We start from the raw sequence: 22,374 nt of genomic DNA on the forward strand, positions 1-22,374 counted from the left end.
TTAATTTGTCTCTCCTGGACACACCATTAATTTAGGATTCAATTCAGAGCTAAACAAACAAAATTTTCCAAACACATCCAATCAGCTCTCTGTATTTTCTAGCTGTAAAGATTTGTGCAACAAAACTGCGATAATATATGAAGCATGCAATGGACCGGATATTCCACTGCCTACGGGTGTGTACGAGCTGTGCATACGCCAGTAGGGACATCGGAAATGCCGGTTTCAGGCATGCAAAGTGCATGCGCTGAAAACCGTTATTGCCGATCTGACAAGAATGTGCTTGACAGATCAAGCGCATGCGCAGGAAAGACAGCCCTACCGCCTCATACTTCCGATGATTTCTCAAATACTTGAGTTCAGGTGCGTCCGAAACAGCTGCGACTATTAAAAGCTGGCATACAGCCTGCATTATAACAGAAGAAGCTGCAGGAAGAAAAACGTTTCCAGCAGGGGGCTTGGAATCGGAATAATTTTAACTCTGAAAGTGAGCAAAATTCTTTGTAGAAAGCCTGAGGTAAGTTTTTAATAACTTTAATTTGCTAAAAACTTTATTGGTTTTGTAACTTGTTTTGAGGAGTGTAATTAATTTAAGGAGCAGCTATCGCCGTGTGCAAGGTAAACATTCTATTGAATTGGATTTCATTTTATTAAAAGTGAAAATGACTGATTAAAAATGAATTATTTAACATTTACTAAAGTTTTAAAAAATTATGCCAGAAACTTTCAATTAGTTATATGTTATCTCTTCCATGCACTTTAAATATTGTATGACTTTATGAAAATTTTAAAGTTCTTCGAAAATCATCTCGGGCCGTAATATTCATCAGGCGGGTATGATGTGCTCCCAATCCGATACCGCACATTTCCCACCATATCCGTCGTTAAGTTCTAGCCACTCACTTTCTTAAAATAACTTCTCCAACTCCTTGCATCTTTTCCTTACAAGTACTTCATCTGTTTAAAGAGGAAGCCTGTGAGGGAGAATCATGTCCTCCGACGATGATGCCCTGCAACTCGGTGCGATTGTGCATCACAGAATTGGAAACGCCATGGAGCAAGAAAGAAGATTGAGGGACCATCACCATCTCCTGATCAGGAGGAACTACTACCCAGCCCAGAGAGTGTACAGGGGGAGGCTGTCATTTGAGATGCTGTCGGAGCAGTTGTGTGTGAGGAGGCTGCGCTTCATTAAAGAGGCAACTGTCTGACTATGTGACATGTGAAAGGATGACCTTCAAACACGCTCCAAGACCCGCACTGCCTTGTCAGCGAACATGAAGTTAACCACAGCACTGAACTTCTTTGCAAGTGGTTTATTACAGGCAGGCACAGGTGACATTTCGAGCGTCTCCCAGAGTGCTGCGTTAGGCTGCATTCACCAGAACACAGATGCCATTTTCCTTAGGGTCTCAGTGTTCATAGACTTTGACTTGTCCACTCGCCATCAAGAGGAGATGGCACATGCATTTTATAGCATTGCTGGATTCCCCAAAGTGATTGTAGCCTTCGATGGAACCCCTGTTCTACTGAAGGCACCAATGGATGTACCTGTGACATATATCAACAGCAAGGAGTTACATTCATTTAATGTCATGATAGTCTGTGATGTGTACATCATGTTCCTAAACGTGAATGCAGAACACCGGGGAGTTGCTCATGACTCCTTTTTCCACCGTGACTCGGACTTATATGGCACCCTCAGCACATTGCCTCCAAGATACGCATGGATATTAGCCGACAAGGGCTACCCGCTAAGTCCATGGCTGATGACTCCCTACCACAAGACCAATAATGAGGCTCAGAAGAGATACAACCAGGCACACGTGTCTACACGGCAAGTGGTGGAGAGTACAATTGGGGTTCTGACATCATGCGTCTGGAGCCTGGACAGGTCAGGGGGGACCTGGCAGTATTTTCCACTGAAAGTGGCAAGGATTGTGGTGCCCTGTTCTGCTTTGCATAATTTTGCCCTGCAGGAAGGACTGGCCCTTAAACTTGCAGAGGAGTTCCCTGTTGAAATGGAGAACATGGACGATGCCAATGTGCCTGTGGCCAGGCCTGATGGGGAGGAGCCAAGTGCTGCCGAAAGTAAGGCTACTCGGGAACTGCTAGTAGCCAACACTTTTACGAGTTGATGATAGTGCCGCCTTGTTCCTCCACCTCCCCCAGCGAGTCAAAGAAAGGAACAGACACAATTTAAAGTGAAACAGTGCACTTTTTTTGCAGCATCAAAGACTTTAGAGGTTCAGTTTTGATGTTCTTAGTTTTTAACTTTTAGATGTTAAGTAGCTATTTTCTACTTTTTAAACATGCACAAATATAATTTTTGAATAATATTTCTAAAGAGTATAAAGTGATTATTTGTTTCTAGTGCAATAAAGGCATGGACTTTAGCTATTCACTAATTTTCAAAAAGTTTTAATATTAATTTTTTATGCAAATAAAATAGTTGAAGTTTTTTTCAAAGTGACTAGAGGACGTACTTTTTAAATGGAATGGTTACAAATACATTCAGTCACAAATTTATATTTAAATAAAAAAAGCAACGACAACATTTAGCATTTAAATACAATGAAACATTAATGAATTGAACGATTTGCCCCCTCGCATCTGTGCTTGAGGATCAAAGGAGGTAGATTGTGCAAAAGGTGACATCTTACTGAGCTTTCCCCATCCCCGTGACACGAGCCCTCTGCTGCCAAGTGCAAGGCCCCTGTGCGCCAGCACTTGCTCACCTGCTATTGCCACCTGGCAGGGTTGCTGCTGCTGCTGAAAGGCAACGTTTGCTTGCATCAAGACTGGTGGAGCTGCTCTCTCGTGCGCCTGCACTGTGTCTGCGCTGGGAGCAGCCAAGGGCGGTTCTGCAGGAGGCAAAGTAATTGCAGCAGAACCGGTTTTAAGCAAGTGCAATATTTGAATGAGAGACTCGCTAATCTGATTCAGCTCAATACCAACAACATCAATTCCCGGCCTGATAGAGGCAGGAGAGTCAACTTTCTTCTCATTAAGAGTAAACATCTCTTGCTCAACCCTTCAATCTGTTGCAAATGAGCTTCGATGTCATTCCATTGCATTGAACGTATTTCTGCTTCTCCCACCTGCTTTGCAATATCAGGTTGGTGTCTGGCTGTGGAACCACAGTCATCATTCACCTCCTCCATCTCAATTACTGCTCCCACTCCATCAGTCACCCCTTCTCCAATGCCCTCGGCAGCCGCAAACTCAATGCACTGTTTATGCCGTTTGTGAAATGGATGCTGTCCACCTGTGGGAAGGAAACAGTAAACATTTACAAAGGTGAACTACGATCTGCCATATCACAGACGATGATATTAAACACACACCTAACATTTTTAAACATACAGCCGGGCAGACTAACTCACATTTCCTTCTCCCAATATCTGATTGGGCAGCAGACACTTTACAGCCACTACTGAGTCCAAGCAGCTGCTCGACCCTTACCTCAAGCTTTCATAAATCCCTTAGGGTGACAACACCACCGCCTGTCAATGCACGTTCTCTGGCACTGTTAACAATTTTGCTCTAAAATGAAAATAGAAAATATGAAACATCATGAAACTGCAGTTTTGTTCCAGAGATCATCCACCTGTCTTTGACAGAGGGTCACAAGCTGCTTTGGAGACAGGTTTTTTTCACTCACTAACTTAAATTTTATTACTCAAACCTGTGCAGTCAAGATAAGAGCACAATGGTTGACACGGATTGACCCCAAAGTCATAACATTTTAAAACATGCTCACATGCCTGGATAATGAAGTCACTTGACAACACACATGCATCTAAGAGCAGTTTAAAAATACTTCAGTCAAATTTAAAGTAATGTTACCGTTGACTATTCTAATAACTGTACAAACCTTGGCAGATCGCAGCAAATCATTATTTTTTTTTGCAGCATTGTTCCACTGTCTGTGTAATGATGGAGTTTGCATAGACAGCTTTAGCATCTTCTGCCCAAGCTATCATCTGTCCTTTGCGTGGCGCCCTGGACTTCTCATTCAGAAGGATCCACCATTGCTTCATCTCAACCTCATTGAGGAGTGTGCTGCTGTCATCGGCACTGAAACCCTGAGCTCTGGAAATCAGGCGAATTGTGCTCAGTCCATCCATTTCACTATGCTGATTAATTGAAATGAATGAAAAACAGTTTTCAGGGCATTTAAGACGCTTTAAATTGCTTCCAACCTCTTAAGAACTATTTAAAATTCTACAAATCCATGTAAAAGTCTTTAAACGTTTCCAAAAATGTACAAAGATTCAAAAAACTAAAAAGAAACAACTTACCATTGAGTTTTGCAGTTATTTTCAGTTTTGAATGCTTCTGAAGAGCTGAAAAAATCGGGGGCGTGGCCTATGCAAATATAAGTTTTGAGGGCGTGTCTCCCCGACGGTCGAAGCCCTCGGCTCCACGCACGCTGCGTCATATGCATACGCTGCCCAGGAGTCCTCAGTATTAAATCAGAAGATTACGTGGGCCAGGAGCATTAAGGAAGTTGCGCTTCTTTTTTGCAGGTTGGGGGCTTCCGTCTGCAGGAAACCTCCAAGAGGAATATATGGTCCAATATTACATCATGAAATAGAGGCCGTCACTGAAGTCGGACCCTTCCTAACCAGCGCTAAGCAAACCTGATAGTTATGCAGAATGAACAAACAGCAGGCGAGATGCAAGAATTAAATGAGGGTCATGAAAATGAAGACTTCTGCAATAAATTTAACATAAAGAAGCACTAAACAGCGCCGATTCATATATCATTGAATCGAAGCTACAATTTGGTTGGCCTGATCTGCACATTATGTATTTCCAGTTTTTGGTGAGGTATTTGAACAAAAATGGAACGACAGCTGATAACATCCAGGGGTACTCAATATTCAGGAAGGAGAGGAAAAAAGGAAAAGTAGGTGGGCTAGCGTTGCTGCTTAAAGAGGAGATTAACACAATAGTAAGGAAGGATATCAGCTCTGATGATGTGGAATCTGCTGAGAAATGCCAAGGTGCAGAGAACGTTAGTGGGAGTTGTATGCAGACCACCCGCCCCCAAAGAGTAATGCTGAGGTTGGGGATGGCATTAAACGGGAAATTAGAGCTGCGTGCAATAAGGACACAGCAGTTATCATGGGTGACTTCAATCTACATATAGATTGGGCTAACAAAATTAGTAACAATACTGTGGGGCAGGAATTCCTAGTGTTTATACGGGATGGATTCCTGGACCAATATGTCGAGGAACCAACTAGAGATCAGGCCATCTAAGACTGGGTATTAAGTAATGAGAAAGGATTAATTAGCAATCTTGTTGTGCGTTGACCCTTGGGGAGGAGCGATCATAATATGAGAGAATTCTTCATTAAAATGGAGAATGGAGTAGCTGACTCAGAGACTTGGGCCCTGGAATTAAATGAAGGAAACTACAATGGTATGAGGCACCAGTCGGCTTCGAAGGATTGTGGAACGTAACTTATAGAACTGATGGTGGATAGGCAATGGCAAACATTTAAATATCTCATGGATGAACTACAGAAATTGTTCATTCCTGTTTGGCATAAAAATGAAACAAAAAACTTGAATCAACTGTGGCTAACAAGGGAAATTTAGGATAGCATAAGATCCAAGGAGAGCCCATAAAATTTGGTCAGATATAGCTGCAAACCTCAGGATTTGGAGTAGTTTAGGAGTCAGCAAAGGAGGGAAAGGGGCTTAATTAAGAAGGGGGAATAGGTTGAGAGTAATCTAGCAGGCAACATAAAAACTGATTGTAAAAGCTTCTATAGATATGTGAAGAGAAAAAGATTGGTGAAGTCAAGCATAGGTCCACTGCAGTCAGAATCAGGGGATATTATAATGGGGAACAAAGAAATGGCTGACCAATTAAATACATACTTTGGTTATGTCTTCAAAAGGAGGACACAAATAAACTCCCAGAGATGTCGGGGAACATAGAATCTAATGAGAGGATATATTGAATGAAATCAGTATTTGTAGGGAAATGGTGTTAGGGAAATTAACAGAATTAAGGGCTGATAAATTCTCAGGGCCTGATTATCTACATCCTAGGGTACCTAAGGAAGTGGCCCTAGAAACAATAGATGCATTGCTGGTCATCTTCCAAAATTTTACATACACTGGAAAATTTCCCATGGATTGGAGCATAGCTAATGTAACACCATTATTTAAAAAGGGTGGTAGCGTAAAAGTGGGGAATTATAGACCAGTAAGCCTGACATCGGTAGTGGGGAAAATGCTAGAGTCCATTATAAAAGATGTAATAGCTGAGCACTTGCAAAACAGTGACAGGTTCGGACAAAGTCAACAGAATTTACTAAAGGTAAATCGTGCTTGACTAATCTACTGGAAATTTTGAGGATGTAACTGCTAGAATAGATAAGGGAGAACCAGTGGATGTGGTGTATTTGAACTTTCAGAAGGCTTCAGATAATGTCGCGCATAAGAGATTAGCATGTAAAGTTAAAGCACATGGGATGGGGGTAAGTTACTGTCTTGGATAGAGAACTGGTTTTTCAGACAGGAAGCAAAGAGTTGGAATAAACGGGTCTTTTTCAGAGGGGCCAGGCAGTGACTTGTGAGGTAGCGCAGGGATCGGTGCTAGGACACCTGCTATTCACAATGGCCCAGAAATTCGGGTCGTGGGCTTCCCGCGGGTGCAAGCCCCCGACCTATACTTAACTAGCGTGCCGGCATTTGTGCTGTGGGCCCGCGTGGAACTCCGATCCTGGGCCTGCTCCAACTGCTGGTGCGCTGTGCTTGCTTATCGCAGTGGTGCAGTCAGCTCGAAGCATCCCCTGGGATCACGTGGGCCATGGAGAGCCAATCGTAGCAGGAAGGCCTGTCAAATCTATGAATACAATTCAGACCCAAAACATCACTAAAATTTCAAATAAATTTAATATACAGCACATTTTTAAAATAACTATAAATTACATAAAATAACTATTTTAAACAATCATTTAAATTTTGAAAAAAATAATTAAACTTTCTAACAGAGCAAAAATAAGCTTACCTTTCTTTTATGTATTTTAAAATAATAAACCTGTGGAAGAAATATTTTAATTTTGCTTAATTCACCACTACCTTGTTAAAAGCATGCCTTGCGACTGCTTTTTAAAATTGTAGTTGCTGGAGACTTACCCTTGTGGAGAAACGTGCAAAAATAATGGAAGATCCAGGCAAACGTGCAGCATCACCGGCGCACGTGTTCGACCTGTGAACACCTTCCTTTAAGGAGCGGAAGTTCCAGTTTCCAGCGCAGATGCAGTGCATGCACAAAACCGGCACTTTCGTAGGGCCTATGGGTGAGTACCCAGCGCGTACTCACCAGTGGGTCGCGAATTTCTGGCCAAATATATATAAATGATCTAGACAAGAGAAGTAGATGTAATATCTCCTAGTTTGCAGACGACACAAAGCTAGCTGGGCCTCTGTTTTGTGAGGAGGATGCAAAGAAACTCCAATACGATTTGGACAGGTTGGGTGAATGGGCAAATGCATGGCAAATGCAGTATAAAGTGGATAAATGCGAGGTTATCCAATTCGGTGGCAAAAACAGGAAGACAGATGACCGGCAATAGATTAGGAAAATGGGAAGTGCAATAAAACCCTGGTGTACTTGTGCACCAGTCGCTGAAGGTAACCATGCAGGTGCAGCAGGCGGTTAAGAAGGCAAGTGGCCTTAATAGTGAGTGGTTTCGAATACAGAAGCAAGGATGTCTTGCTGCAGTTGTACGGGACCTTGGTGAGACCACACCTTGAGTATTGTGTGCAGTTTTGGTCCCCTTAGCTGAGGTGAAATGTTCTTGCCATGGAGAGGGTGCAGCAAAGATTCACCAGACTGATACCTGGGATGGCAGGAATGACGAATGATGAGAGATTGGGTCGAATAGGCTTATATTCGCTCGAATTTAGAAGAATGAGAGGGGATCTCATTGAAACTTATAAAATTCTAACAGGACCAGACAGGCTAGATGCCGGAAGGTTGTTCCCGATGGAGAGGGAGTCCTGTCCCAGGGGTCACAGTCCTACGATAATGGGTAAATCACTTAGGACAGAGATGAGGAGGAATTTCTTCACCTATAGTGTGGTGAACCTGTGGAATTCTCTGCCTCACAGGGCAGTGGAGGCCAATTCATGCAATATATTCAAGAAGGAGTTGGGTATATTTCTTGAGGCTAAAGGGATCAAGGGATATGAGCGGAAAGCAGGGAAAGGGCACTGAATTTCAACGATCAGCCATGATCTCATTAAATTGCGGAGCGGGCTCGAGGGGCAGAATGGCATGCTCCTGCTCCTATCTTCTATGTTTCTATAAGTGTCACCCATTCAATGAGCAGTATTCACTGCCCAGGTCATTTATTCACTCATTCATTTAAGTCTCTCTGTCTGTCTGTCTGTCTTCCTGTCTGTCTGACCGCCTGTCTGCCTAGATCTCTCTCTCTATTTATTTATCCTATCGATTTATCTGTCTATCTATCTACGCATGTCATGTAATTCACCGAATATATTTGGCCAACTCAAAATCATTACATAAAAACAAGCAGTTGAAGATAAGCTACAATTTGAAACAAGTAAAATTCCAAGGAAGCTTAAATACAGGCTCAGTTCCACGAACTCGGGAGAGTTCAACCATCTACAACATCGAGAAACAATAACACACATAAACTGCAACAATTAAACTGCATATGATTAATTCTGAAAGTGAATGCTTTCTAAGTTTACATATCATTATGAATGTGAAACATAAAAGACAAATAACACTGTCTGTCTCACTTTCGCACATCCACACACATCAATGACTATTTATAGCAAGAGTTATAGAGATTTCCTGTATCCACGTTTGATATCAAAACCAAGTCGTTCCAATTTGGTGCACTTTCAAGCAATGCACTAGAAATAATATCACATGTCTATGGCATCTCAATACCGTCTGTTTACACTGCATCCTCTCTCTCGCCCCTTTCGACAGAATGTATATCTGCAGTAGCAACACCCACCAAAAGTGAAAGTAAATGGGTATCAACAAGGCTATTTAAGCAAGTGATGGACTATCACTCATATCTGCATGAGACAACTAGACCATACAACTATATATTATTCGGGCACACAGCTCCGGTTGACAGAACCTATTTCCAGTTGAACTAATTTTCGGTCAGGATTTTGTGTGAACATTTTATCTGTCAATTTAGCATTTCAACATTTTCAATTAACTTTTGTGAAGTCAACTGTCATGTTAAAATTAAATTTTCTAGCCAAGAGGTGGTGCTGAGAAATAATATTCTAAATTATTTCTCTGTTCATCATCGCCATTTCTTAAATTCTCTAAACAACTTATGCCAATCATGTGATTATCAGCAATGCCACTAACCATGTACTGACATTATTGGAACACGTGTTGTATGTGTCTGAGCATTTCCCTGTACAACTTCCAGCTTTCATGATTTCTGGCCATCCTCTTGTGGCATCTTTTAAAGCAGAAACTGACTATGAAAACAGTTGTGCGTAATCATCCAGTAGTGGACCCGGGCCCGTCGGTGGCGCTGTGGAGCGGTCATGCCAAATTTCTCTGTTTAAACCATGTTGCTACTTTGAATCTGTAAATAACATAGTCATCACCTGATCTTGGACGACAGCATTTGTTTTTCTGACCCTCTCAGATAGGAGCATTTAAACTAGTATGGCAGGGGGCTAGAAACCTATGTAGTGAAATAGAGGAAAGTGAAAGGCAGACAGAAATAAATGGTAAAAGGGTGAGGAACAAAAAACAAAGGGCCAAACTAATTCATAAAAAATGTGAGCATAAAAAAAGCCTGAGGGTTTTATACCTTAATGCGAGAAGCATCAGGAACAAGGTAGATGAATTAGCTGTGGAAATAGAGGTTAATAATTATGATCTAATTGGGATTACGGAAACATGGTTGCAGGGTGAGCAGGGCTGGGAGCTTAACATACAGGGGTATTCAGTATTTAGGAAGGATCGACAAAAAAGAAAGGGAGGAGGGGTAGCATTGCTAGTAAAAGAGGGGATAAATGCAATTGAAAAGAAGGATATTAACTCAGTTAATACAGAATCTATATGGGTGGAGCTAAGAAATAGCGAGGGGCGAAAAACATTAATAGGAGTGGTATATAGGCCTCCAAATAGTAAAATAGAGGTTAGGGAGGGCATCACGAGGGAAATTAGAGAAGCGTGCAATAAGAGCACAGCTGTCATCATAGGTGACTTTAACTTACATATAGATTGGACTAGCCTAATCAGTAAAAATAATGAGGAGGAGGAATTCCTTGAGTGTTTAAGGGATGGTTATCTGGATCAATATGTCGAGGAACCAACTCGGGAACAGGCTATATTGGACTGGGTACTGTGCAATGAGAAGGGACTAATCAGTAATCTTGTTGTACGGGGACCCTTGGGTCAGAGCGATCATAACATGATCGATTTCTCACTCGAAATGGAGAGCGAAGAAATTGACTCAGAGACTAAGGTCCTGAATTTAAACAAGGGGAATTATGATGCCATGAGACGGGAACTGAGTAGGTCTGATTGGACAACGTTCCTGGGAGGACTGGAGGTAGATAAACAATGGCAAACATTTAAAGATAGAATGACAAAATTGCAAAAATTGTTTATACCAATCTGGCATAAAAGGAAATCTAAAAAGGTGACTCAACCGTGGATAACAGGGGAAATTAGAGACAGCATAAAATCCAAAGATAGGGCGTATAAAATAGCCAAAAAAAGCGCCAGAGCGGAAGATTGGGAACAGTTTAAGATAGAGCAAAGGAGGGCAAAGGGCATGATCAAGAGGGGCAAAATAGCTTACGAAAACAAGCTGGCGGAAAATATAAAAACTAACTCCAAAAGCTTTTATAAATATATCAAAAGGAAAAGACTGGTGAAAACCAAAGTTGGTCCATTGCAGTCAGATACGGGGGAATATATAATGGGAAATAAGGAAATGGCAGATCAACTAAATGCATACTTTGGGTCAGTCTTTACGAAGGAAGACACAAAAAACCTCCCTGGGATATCGGAAAAAATAGGGACATTGGCAAAGGAGGAACTGACGCAAATCAATATCTCTAAGGATATGGTGTTAAGGAAGCTAAAGGGATTGAAGGTGGACAAATCCCCAGGGCCTGATAACATGCATCCTAGGGTACTGAAGGAGGTGGCCCTAGAGATAGCGGATGCACTAAGGATGATTTTTCAGAATTCATTAGACTCGGGAACAGTGCCGATGGATTGGAGGGTAGCTAACGTTACCCCACTATTCAAAAAGGGGGGTAGGGAAAAAGCAGGTAATTACAGACCTGTAAGCCTTACATCAGTTGTGGGCAAAATGCTGGAGTCCATCATTAAGGATGAAATAGCGGAGCACTTAGCAAATGGGGACAGGATAGGACAGAGTCAACATGGATTTACAAAGGGTAAATCGTGCTTGACTAATCTATTGGAATTTTTTGAGGGAGTAACTGGTAGAATAGATGGGGGAGAGCCAGTAGATGTGGTGTACCTGGACTTCCAAAAGGCCTTCGATAAGGTCCCACATAAAAGATTAGCATGGAAAATTGAGGCTCATGGGATAAAGGGGAAAGTTTTGGCGTGGATAGGGAACTGGCTGTCAGATAGAAAACAGAGAGTTGGAATAAACGGCTCATTTTCTGAATGGCAGGCAGTAACAAGTGGGGTACCACAGGGATCTGTCCTGGGCCCCCAGCTGTTCACAATTTACATTAATGACCTGGATCAGGGAGTCGGATGCAGCATTTCCAAATTTGCAGACGACACTAAACTAGGAGGGGGGGTGGGCTCAGAGGAAGAGACCAGGAAGCTCCAGAGCGATTTGGACAGACTGGGCGATTGGGCGGATAAATGGCAGATGCACTATAATGTGGACAAGTGCGAAGTTATCCACCTTGGGTGCAGGAACGGGAGGGCAAATTATTATTTAAATGGCAATAGATTGGGAGAGGGGGAAGTACAGAGAGACCTGGGTGTTCTTGTACACCAGTCACTGAAGGCGAGCATGCAGGTGCAACAGGCGGTCAAGAAGGCAAACGGTATGCTGGCCTTCATAGCAAAAGGGTTAGAATACAGGAACAGGGATACCTTGCTGCAGCTGTACAGGGCACTGGTGAGACCACACCTCGAGTACTGTGTACAGTTTTGGTCGCCTCATCTGAGGAAGGATGTTCTTGCCATGGAGGGGGTGCAGCGGCGATTCACCAGGCTGATACCAGGAATGGCGGGAATGACCTATGAGGAGAGACTATGTAGTTTAGGGATGTACACACTGGAGTTTAGAAGATTGAGAGGGGACCTCATAGAAGTGTATAAAATTCTGACAGGTCTAGACAGACTGGATGCAGAAGGAATGTTTCCCTTGGCGGGTGAGAACAGAACTAGAGGACATAATTTAAGGATAAGGGCTAAACCATTTAGGACAGAGATGAGGGGGAATTTCTTCACTCAGAGAGTGGTGAACCTGTGGAACTCATTGCCACAGAGGGCAGTGTATGCCAGCTCATTAAATATATTTAAGAGGGAATTAGATATATTTCTACGGGCAAAAGGGGTTAAGGGTTACGGAGAGAAGGCGGGGACGGGATACTGAATTAAAGGATCAGCCATGATCTCATCGAATGGCGGAGCAGGCACGAAGGGCCGAATGGCCTACTCCTGCTCCTATCTTCTATGTATCTATGTATCTATGTATACACTGGCCTAGAAATTCAGTCTGGACACATTTGGGGCGCTAAAGTCGGGCGCTCGCTAAAGTTAGCGCCCGCCGGAAACTGCAGGCCACCTCGCAGAAATTCAGTAGAGTTGGCCAAGAGTTTGGCCGAGCGCTGAAACTGGCATTGCAATGCTCTGTTCAGGCACTAATCCGGCGATGCGGCCTGATAACGCCGAGGCCGGGCGCAGCGCAGGTGCAGTCATGTTTTGATTGACAGCAGACACCCTGACGCTGGCCTGCTCTTAAAGGGGGAAGGGTCGACTTTGACTGCTGCCACGCCCTGCATACTGGAGCCCTGCAGCTAGGCCTCAACACTGCTGGTGGGCCAAAATAGCACCAGGAGACATGGAGAGGGCCCGTGAACGAGCGCAGTGCTTCTCCGAGCATGCTCTGAGGGTGCTCATTAATGGTGTGGAGGACAAAAGACAGATCTTGTGCCCGGAGAGTCGCAACAAAGCTCCCAGTAGCGAGTACAGGAAAGCCTGGAGGAAAATCGCCCGCAGGGTGTCATCCGCCTGCGATGTCCCCAGGAGTGCGGACCAATGCCGCAAGAAGTTCAACGACCTCACTCGGTGGGTGAAGCTGAGTACCCTTTCCAGTGTCCTCCTCATCCTTGCATGTGAACCTCACATTATGGGCAAAGGGACCTCAAGGCCTAATGGGCAGCCCTCCTCCCGCAGCAATGGCACTGGTATGATCATCAATAGCACTTTCTGCACTTACAAAACTGGCCAAACTATTCCACCATGGGAGGCAGTGCACACAGCAACAGGGCACCACACTGGCCAAGCTATTCCACCATGGGAGGCAGTGCACACAGCAACAGGGCACCACACTGTCCGTCCTTTCTCTTGCAGGCCAAGCTGGCAAGGAATTTGAGGAGCCAGACTGTCACCGGTGGAGGCCGTCCCCAGTACCAGGCGCTCACTGATCTGGAGGAGAGCGTGGCTGGACTCATGCATTCCCGGGTGACTGGCCCTGTTGCGATCGGAGATGCGGACCCTGTACTGGAACCCACTGGTAAGGACATGACCGGTTGGACCGCTCTCGTTGTCCTAGCACTTCAGATCTAGATCCTTTCCCACTGACCGACAAATGCACATAAAGCCACCTCTCAGGCCTCCCTCGCTGATGCCGTGTCCTCACTCTAAAGCTAATCTTATGCCTTCCTGCTTTCAGCTGCTGAGGAGGAGGTGGTCCCTGAAGCTCCGAGTGCCAGGCCCTTGGAGGAGGAGGACAACGAGGACCAGGAGGAAGGCGGCACATCGGGGGAACCCTCAGCCGCGCCAGCAGATGGCAATGGAGGGGGGACGTCTGGCATGCAGGAGAGCCAGGGGGAAGTGTTGCAGGGGAGGGCAGATCCTGGGCCCAGTGGGGTTGAGGCAGGCGGGAGGGTTCGGCCAGCTTGGCCGCCTTCTCCCCAGAGGGAGAGTCCTCCCTCCAGTCCGGAGAGGGCCCTCGCCCAGATGGTGTGCCTCCTTGAAGAGATCTCGGCGGCCTCTGAGCGGCGCCACCAGGAGTTCATGGGGGTTGTGGACCAGATGCCTCAGGCCATTCAGTCCCTGGCTCAGAGTGTGGTCGCATTCGGGGCATCACAGGCCAGGGGGGTGGAACAACTCACGGCAGCCCATGACATGGGTGTCCAGCATCTCGCGGCAGTGCAGGACACGACTCGCGAGATGAGTGGTGCCGTCCAGACACTGGCACAGCTGATGCGGCCACATACCAGGGCAGTTCGGGCACTCACTTCTGCCAAACTCGCTGTGGCACAGAGGCTTTGCCATGGCACCCACCGCCCTGCTGCAGCACAGCGGTCTGGCCTCCAACAGATAGCTGTGCCTGCTGCACTGCCAGGCCGGCCGAGTGCCAGTGTCTCTGGCGAACATCGCGCGCCTGCCATCAGCCAGCTTGCCCCCCTTGGTGCAGCCGACACTGCCACTCCCCCAGCCAAGGTGCGACGAGCTGCTGCTGGCACTGATGCTGGCCAGCGACAGCTGCAGCAGTCAGCAGCCGGCCCCTCCCGGGACGTGCGTCGTCTCGGCCGACCCCCAAGGGCATCTGCCGACATGCCTCGGGGCCCTCATGAGCCTTCCCCCAGCCTTGTCCCAGCCACAGGGCCCAGGTTGAGGCGGAGCAGCAGGTCGGGCAGGGGCCGGGGAAGGCTGTCTAAGGACTCGCCCTCTCGGCACACCCACTAGAGTGTGGTGAGAGCGTTTTTTTATATATGGGGGGGCTTGTGTTTTGGGGGGGATTATTTTGGGAAGGCTGAAGATCAAGGCCTTGTTTGTTTTTATGGGGGTGTTTGTGTTGTGGAGGGGGGCCCTTATTTTTGTAAGGCCGATGTTGAAGGCCATTTGAATGGCCAAGTTTTGTAAGTCCTCCCCAGGTTTTGGGAGCAACAGATGTTTTTGACTGTTTTTTGGGGCTTTTGTCTGTTTTTCTGTTTCATGTGGGAAGGGCCCTGAGTTTGTGAAATAAAGCGTTTTATTTATTCAGCATGTCCAGGTGTCATGTTTCAAGTGGTTGTTGCGTTAACCGGCTGAGGGCTTGCGGAGCGGCTGCCTTCAGGTGCGTACATTTCCACATCCCATTCCCTGACAGGGGGCCTAGAAGTGTCGAGCAATAAGCCCCCGGCGGACGGCCCTTGGACCTTGTGGCTCCCTCCTTGGCTGGTACTCCTCCTCCTCCTCCTCCTCCTTATGGTCCTCCTGCTCGTCCTCCTGAGGTGGTGGTGCAATGTCAGGTGGCAGTGCCTGAGTCCTGCGGATAGCCAGGTTGTGCAGCATGCAGCACACGACGACGAACTGGGAGACTCTATCCGGCGAGTACTGTAGAGAGCCGCCGGAACGATCCAGGCAGCAGAACCGTTGCTTGAGGATGCCTATCGTTTGCTCTATGATGTTCCTTGTGGCTTGATGGCTTTCGTTGTATGCCTCCTCCGCTGGGGTCCTGGGCACGCGGAGCGGGGTCATGAGCCATGTACACAATAAGCCATCCCCTTGGTGGAGGCTGTGCCTCGAACATGTTAGCCACAGTAGTCTGGCGCAGGATGAATGCATCGTGGCTGCTTCCTGGGAAGCGGGCATTGACAGCTAGGATGCACTGCCTGTGGTCACACACCAGCTGCACATTGAGGGAATGGTAGCCCTTCCGGTTGCAGTAATCCTTGGCATTGTGGATAGGTGCCCGCGTAGCCACATGCGTGCAGTCAATGGCGCCCTGCACCATGGGGAAGCCCGCGAACCTGCCAAATCCGACTGCACGCTGCTCCTGCCTCTGTCGGGTCATGGGGAAGGAGATGAATTGGTGTCTCCTCGCGAAAAGTGCATCGGTGACCTGCCGGATGCAGCGATGTGTGGCAAACTGGGAGATGTTCACTATGTCCCCAGCAGCAGCTTGGAAGGAGCCACTTGCATAAAAACTCAGAGCCACCGTGACCTTCTCTTCCACCGAGAGAGACGTCCTGCGCATCAGCTGTGGACGCAGATCTCTGTGAAGCAGCTGGCAGATCTCTGCAACCACCTCCCTTCTGAAGCGCAGCCTCTTAACACAATGCGCCGCAGTCATGGTGAGATAGGACACTTGCTGCCGGTATTGCCTGAGTGTGTAAGGCCTACGTTGCCGACGCCTGATGGCCCCTCTGCGTCTAGGCATGGCTGGCCCTCTCTCACAGCGTCTGTGAGCCCTTCGCACATAATGCTGCAACTCACGGTTGCACCCCCATACAGCCCCCATAATGAAGTTGAAAACAGTGAAATCACAATGAGTCAAATGTCAAAGCACTGGCCAGAAGCCAAAAATACCTCTCCTATGTTGTCCCAAATCAGTTAGCTCTGTCCCTTGGTCTCTGTCCAGAAATCCAAAGCAGTAAAGTCATTGCAGCAAAATGGCTGGGCTTTATAGGTCAGTGTAAGTGCCTGTTAATTAGCGCTCCCCGAGGCCCACAGGGCCTCTGTTGCGTTCCACTTCACAGTTCTTAGCAGCGCCACGCCCACATTGGGCGGGCGCCACTGAATTTCCGGTTTGGGGCGCACAAACAGCATTGCGCGCCGATATGACGTCATAAGCTGCGCGCGCACCTGAGCGGGCGCAAACACTTTGCACTGGCGCTAAATGTCAACTGAATTTGGGCGTCGGCGTGGATCACGCTGCGCCTGGGCGCAAAGTGCCTAGCGCTGGAAGTAGACCCCTCTTATGGCGTTAACGGCTGGTGCTATCCACTGAATTTCTAGGCCACTGTCTTCTTTTTCGTAACCCTACCTGAGTCAGTTAGTAATTGATTGGATATTAATGTATGAACTGCATCGATGATAGTTAATGGTCGAATTATAGCCAGCTCTGTATTGGGAGAAAGGGCTGATGGTCATCTTATCAATTAATATGTCTGTGTTGACACATTTTGTGTGGTGCAGTGATTATTACATGTTAAATGGCGAATTTGAGAAAATGGTGTTGCAGACTTTCAACAGGGTTCAAGTGAGTTGTGCACGAATTTTCAAATAGATGTAACAGGAAAAATAGTACTTTCTCATTGGTGGGCACGGGGCTGATGTGTAAAATTCCAACATTCCGTCGCAATTCGCAATTACAACTGCTTTTTGTAAATACCAATAAAGTGAAATATATTTTGATTGCGATATAATCGGTGTGGAGCATTTAAAGGAATTTGAAGGGACCAATCTGACTGCTAACCACTATGCAATCCATTGAGCGATATGGAAACCTACAATGTAGTTGTTTAAAATATTTCATATCAGGATGATTTTGAAAAACTCGTTACGCAGTTTCGCTTATCTGACTGAGAATCTGAAATCTGACATGGCCAGATAGTCTGGCGGAGCCTCATGAGGTGACCATACATTCAGTGGAGTTATAACTCTGGCCGGATGAAGCCATTTAACATTAAACATTTCGCTGTGGTAGTTCCAGACATTTAGTTGGTAAAATTGGAAATCAGGGACAGAGATTGTGTGATGACAACAGGCAGCCTGCAGTCCCCCTGTCAGAATGTCTGATCCTCACAACGCAAATAATCAGGTCTCTCAGCTCCATAACACAGCATTCCCTCAGTGTTTGGTTCAATGCCACACCTCTTCTAGGAATGCCTACATTGAAGAAGTTCTGCAATTCTCTTCGATGGGATCTCCATTTGGCTGAGCAACCTTGTTGATATTCATTATTTTTTAATACCTCTTAATGTCTCTTTTACTTCTTTTACTTCTTTTGTTCTATCGCAGCCCTGCCTTCGATCTATTTTGTTTCCTTACCAGTTTGAAAAAGGGTTAGACCCGAAACGTCACTCTAATTTCTCTCCACGGATGTTAGCTGGCCTGCTGAGTGTTTCCAGCATTTTCTGTTTTCGTTTCGGTTTTACAGCATCTGCAGTATTTTGCTATCGTACAAGTGTTTGGTTCACTGCCACACCTCTTCTAGGAATGCCTACCTTGAAGAAGTTCTGCTCTTCTCTTCGACGGATCTCCGTTTGGCTCTTCAAACTTGTTGATCTTCATAACTTTTTGAATACCTCTTACTGTCTCCTTTACTTCTTTTACTTCTTTTGTTCTATCGCAGCCCTGCCTTCGATCTATTTTATTTCCTTTCCAGTTTGAAAATGGTTAGACCCGAAAAGTCACTCTAATTTCCCTCCACGGATGTTGCCTGGTCTGCTGAGTTTTTCCAGCATTTTCTGTTGTTATTCAGCATTCCTTCAGTACCGAGATACAGCGGCATTTGTTATCTAGCACGACCTAACGCTCCATTCAATTCAATGGATTGTATTATTGGGCGAAGAGTAAAACGGGAGGCCGATCCCTATCCACCACATTCCCGCCTGGAGGATGTGGTTAAATTTACCCTCCAAGTGTCGCTGCAGGCTGCGAGCTCCTGCTTGTCGTCGGGTTTCAATTCACAAAATTCTGACGTAATGGAGTATAAATTCATCTTGGACATTAGGCGAAAATGGGCGATGGCTCATCATCATCAGCTTTTGCACATCGTCGGATATTCCTTGCATTGTCTACAATGGAAGCATAAATCAGACAGGTGCGATACGGGAAGCAGATCTGTTTCACCCATTTCCTGCCAGCACCCATGACGATTTTCACTGCCTTATCATCAGTCGCGCCCTTTGCCGGTAATAGATTCACAGCGAGCGAATGCAATGCCCAGTTTTACAGGGATCCTGTCAAGAGTTGAGCAATTGGATCAAAACCCATGCGGTTACCACTTCACTCCTGATATTAAATCTTTGCTTTTCTTGCAGTGATTGAAGCATGATTTTATGAATGTATCAGGAGCAACGAATAAACACACTCACAATCTCTGCCACTCACCTGCTACAGTGAACGACACAGACTCGTTACGATAAGATTCTAACCACCATCTATTGACAGAGGTTCCATATTTGACCTGGTACCGCATTCCTTGGTCTTTCCTGGTATCCAGGAATGTTTCAATGTTATCCTTTGTGACGATTTTTTCGGAGTACAGCCATTGACAATCATTGTAAAAGTAGAAGGTTTTATCGAGATAATTTCCGGGCATGGCGCAGGGAACGGTGACCATCTCTCCTACTATATACATCGCACTTGGTTGGTCAATAGATATCATTGGTGTTGTTAGCGGATCTGTGGTAAAAAAAACTGGAAAGTGCAATTGGAAATGGATCTGCGGACTTTCATGTGCAGTTCCAGGTTGGAAACTCAATGATGATTTGTAGTGTTGAAGTGCAGTTTCACATCGCTTACAGAGATTCCACAAAAGGGGAGTTCTGGATTTGATTACAAAGTAATAAAAAAGACTTGCATTTCTATAGCACCTTACATGACCTTGGGACATCCCAAGGAGCTCTATCGCCAAGTTGTCAATTTTGAAGTGTAGTCGCTGTTGTAATGTAGGGAATCAAATGACAGAGCCAAAGAACATAAATCAGCTCGAGTTCTTTGTCCAAAGTCTGGTTTTATGCTGGAGATTTTACTCTTGGATACGAGCGGAACAAGGAAATGGTTGGTTTTAAATGCCCAGTGCTGCTAACCATCTCAGGTGAAGATGCGATCTGAAGAGTGAAAGTCTCCATTATACCCGCACTGCGACCAGTACCAGTGCAAGTAGGAAACTTCTGCCAAGGATCAGCACTTAGGGGGAGAAATTCAGTTGTGAGCGACACCTGTTAGTGCTTTAAGAGGGCGATAAGTGGGGCGCTAACAAACTAGAACCTGGGCAAGGCGAGGCCTGTGCCTGTTGAGAAATTGTGCGGACATTTAGCGGCAGCGCTAAACCCTACCACCCACTCTCCTGCGCACCCAGATCTTGACGTCATTCCAGAGTGCAATGCACTTGGGGCGCCCCAGACTGGAAATTCAGTGGTGCCCCCCTCCTTTCTGCCTGTCGCTATGAAAGACAGCTTGACTGGAACGCTTTCCAGTCGCTGTGGGGCTGGGGCGTCGCTATTTAAAGGGGCTCTTCCTGTCTTCTGTGTGGTAGCCATTTTTGGGCCAGTCGTTCTGAGAGAGAGGGAGAGATTCGCAGAGAGACAAATGGAGAAAGAGAGACTTCTGCATTGAGTCAACGCTGTCTGAGGTAGTTTTGGCTTCTGCCCATATCTTTGTAGTTGCTTTGCTTTTTCACCGGCATAACTTTGAGTGTCCTCATATTATGGGGGCTGCAATGGATGGGAACGTCGTGCTTCTCCCTCACATTGAGAGGGCACAGAGACGCAGAGATAGAGAGGCAATCATGGCCAGAAAGAGCAGGGCCAACAGGCGTCAGTACAGGAGAAATTACCATCTCAGGTTTTTCTGACAACAGTTCTCATACATCAATATGTCTGAGGAGCAGTATTTGCAAAGGTTGCGATTCAGCAAGGAGGTGGTCACTGAGATCTGCTACCTCCTCCAGCCTGATCTGCAACCTCAACCGAGGAGCAGAACGTCTCTGTCAGTGGCACTGATGTTAGCAGTGGCTCTCAACTTTTATGCCACCGGCTCCTTTCAATCTGCTACTGGGGATATTGCCAATATCTCCCAGTTCACGGTGCATTGCTGCATCCGTCAAATCACAAATGCCCTCTTTAAAAGGAGAAGAGAGTACATCTATTTTGCGATGACCCCGGATAAGCAGCAAGATTGTGCAGCGGGCTTTGCAAGAATAGCGGGCTTCCCCATGGGGCAGGGCGCCATTGACTGCACCCATGTGGATTTGCAGGCTCCGCAACAGAATGCCAAGGATTTCTGCAATCGAAATGGCTTCCATTCCTTGAACGCCCAGTTGGTCTGTGACAACAGACAGCTGATACTCGCTGTCAAAGCCCACTTTCCAGGCAGCCGTCACGATGCCTTCATCTTGCATCAGACTTCTGTGGAAGTCCATTTTGAGGCCCCGCTTCACACAGGATGCTGGCTTGTCACAGACAAGGACTATCCTCTGTGCACCTGGCTGATAACCCCGCTCCGTTCGCCCAGTACCCCTGCAGAATAACGATACAATGAGAGCCATCAAGTTACCAGGAACATCGTTGAGCACACAATCGGCGTGCTCAAGCCATGGTTCCGCTGTCTGGACCATTCTGGAGGAGCCCTGCATTACTCGCCTGAGCGAGTCTCCCACTTCGTTGTTGCCTGCTGCATGCTGCATCACCTGGCAATCCTCAGGACCCAGCCAGTGCCAGCGGGCCTTGGAGCACCAGCAGAGGAGGAGGAGGACGAGGAGGAGGAGGAGGAGCAGCAGCACCAAGATGGGAGGGAGGCACAAAGTGCAATGGCCGTTCGTCAAAGGCTTATAACATGTCGCTTCTAGGCCCCCTCTGAGGGAATGGCTTGTGCCATTCAAAGAACCTGAATGGAACCATGCCGCAACCCCTAAGCCGGTCAAGGCAACAATGAGTGCAAAACGCAAACGTGCAAATTTTGAAATAAGACACTTCTTTCTTAACAAAACTGTGTATCCTTCCCGCATGACAAAGTAATAGAAAGAAACACACAAAGTAACAGTCAATCACATAACTGGCTCTCACAACCTGGAGACAATGTCCAAAACAGTAACAAAAATATGTCCACGATCCTCGACCTTCAAAAAAACAATGACGCACATTTTGCCACACCTTCTACTTTTTGCCTGTCGAGGGTGATCTGCTTCCATTGCGAAATTGCCGCCTTCCCACCCTGAAGCTCCTCCGCACTGGGACCCCAGTGGCTGCAGCAAGGCTGGGGGAAGGCTGCTGAGTGTCAGAAACTGATACTGCAGATGCACTTGAGGGACAGCCTGGACCAGATCTGGGCCTGGAGGGCTCGACTGCTGGCTGTTCCAACTCTGAATGTGCAGCAGCAGTCTGTCCTACAGGTGGTGGCAAATGCAGTGGAAAAGTGGCAGTGCTGGCAGCAGTAATGCTGTCAACCTGAGAGAGGGCAGCAACTCCCCGCTCGAACGATACACTGGCACTCCCACGGGGCAGCACTTCAGCATGTGCAGCAATCTGCGGGAACACTGATTACTTGCCTGCTGTGGCATGGAAAAGGCCCCTGGGAAACCTGTCTGACCCAGCGAGGGTGACATCAGTTAGTGCTCTCGTGGCCTCAATATGCATCTGCATGAGACCAGCCACTGACTGCAT

The 22,374-nt window shown here is 46.5% G+C and overlaps 1 protein-coding gene across 1 annotated transcript in view; it reads right to left on the reverse strand.

The window, feature by feature from the left end:
* The window catches only part of LOC147088163 (Fc receptor-like protein 5), a 162,501-nt gene that overhangs the window by 75,656 nt on the left and 64,471 nt on the right, over positions 1-22,374 (reverse strand). Inside the window, exon 2 of the mRNA XM_085977794.1 lies at positions 19,100-19,393. Coding sequence (XP_085833920.1) covers positions 19,100-19,393 — 294 coding nt within the window. The remainder of the gene's footprint in view (positions 1-19,099; positions 19,394-22,374) is intronic.

The sequence above is a fragment of the Somniosus microcephalus genome, unplaced genomic scaffold (assembly GCF_052327205.1).
Source record: "Somniosus microcephalus isolate GS21.2 unplaced genomic scaffold, FLI_Smic_1.0 unresolved_chr5, whole genome shotgun sequence".
Taxonomy (NCBI): Eukaryota; Metazoa; Chordata; class Chondrichthyes; order Squaliformes; family Somniosidae; genus Somniosus; species Somniosus microcephalus.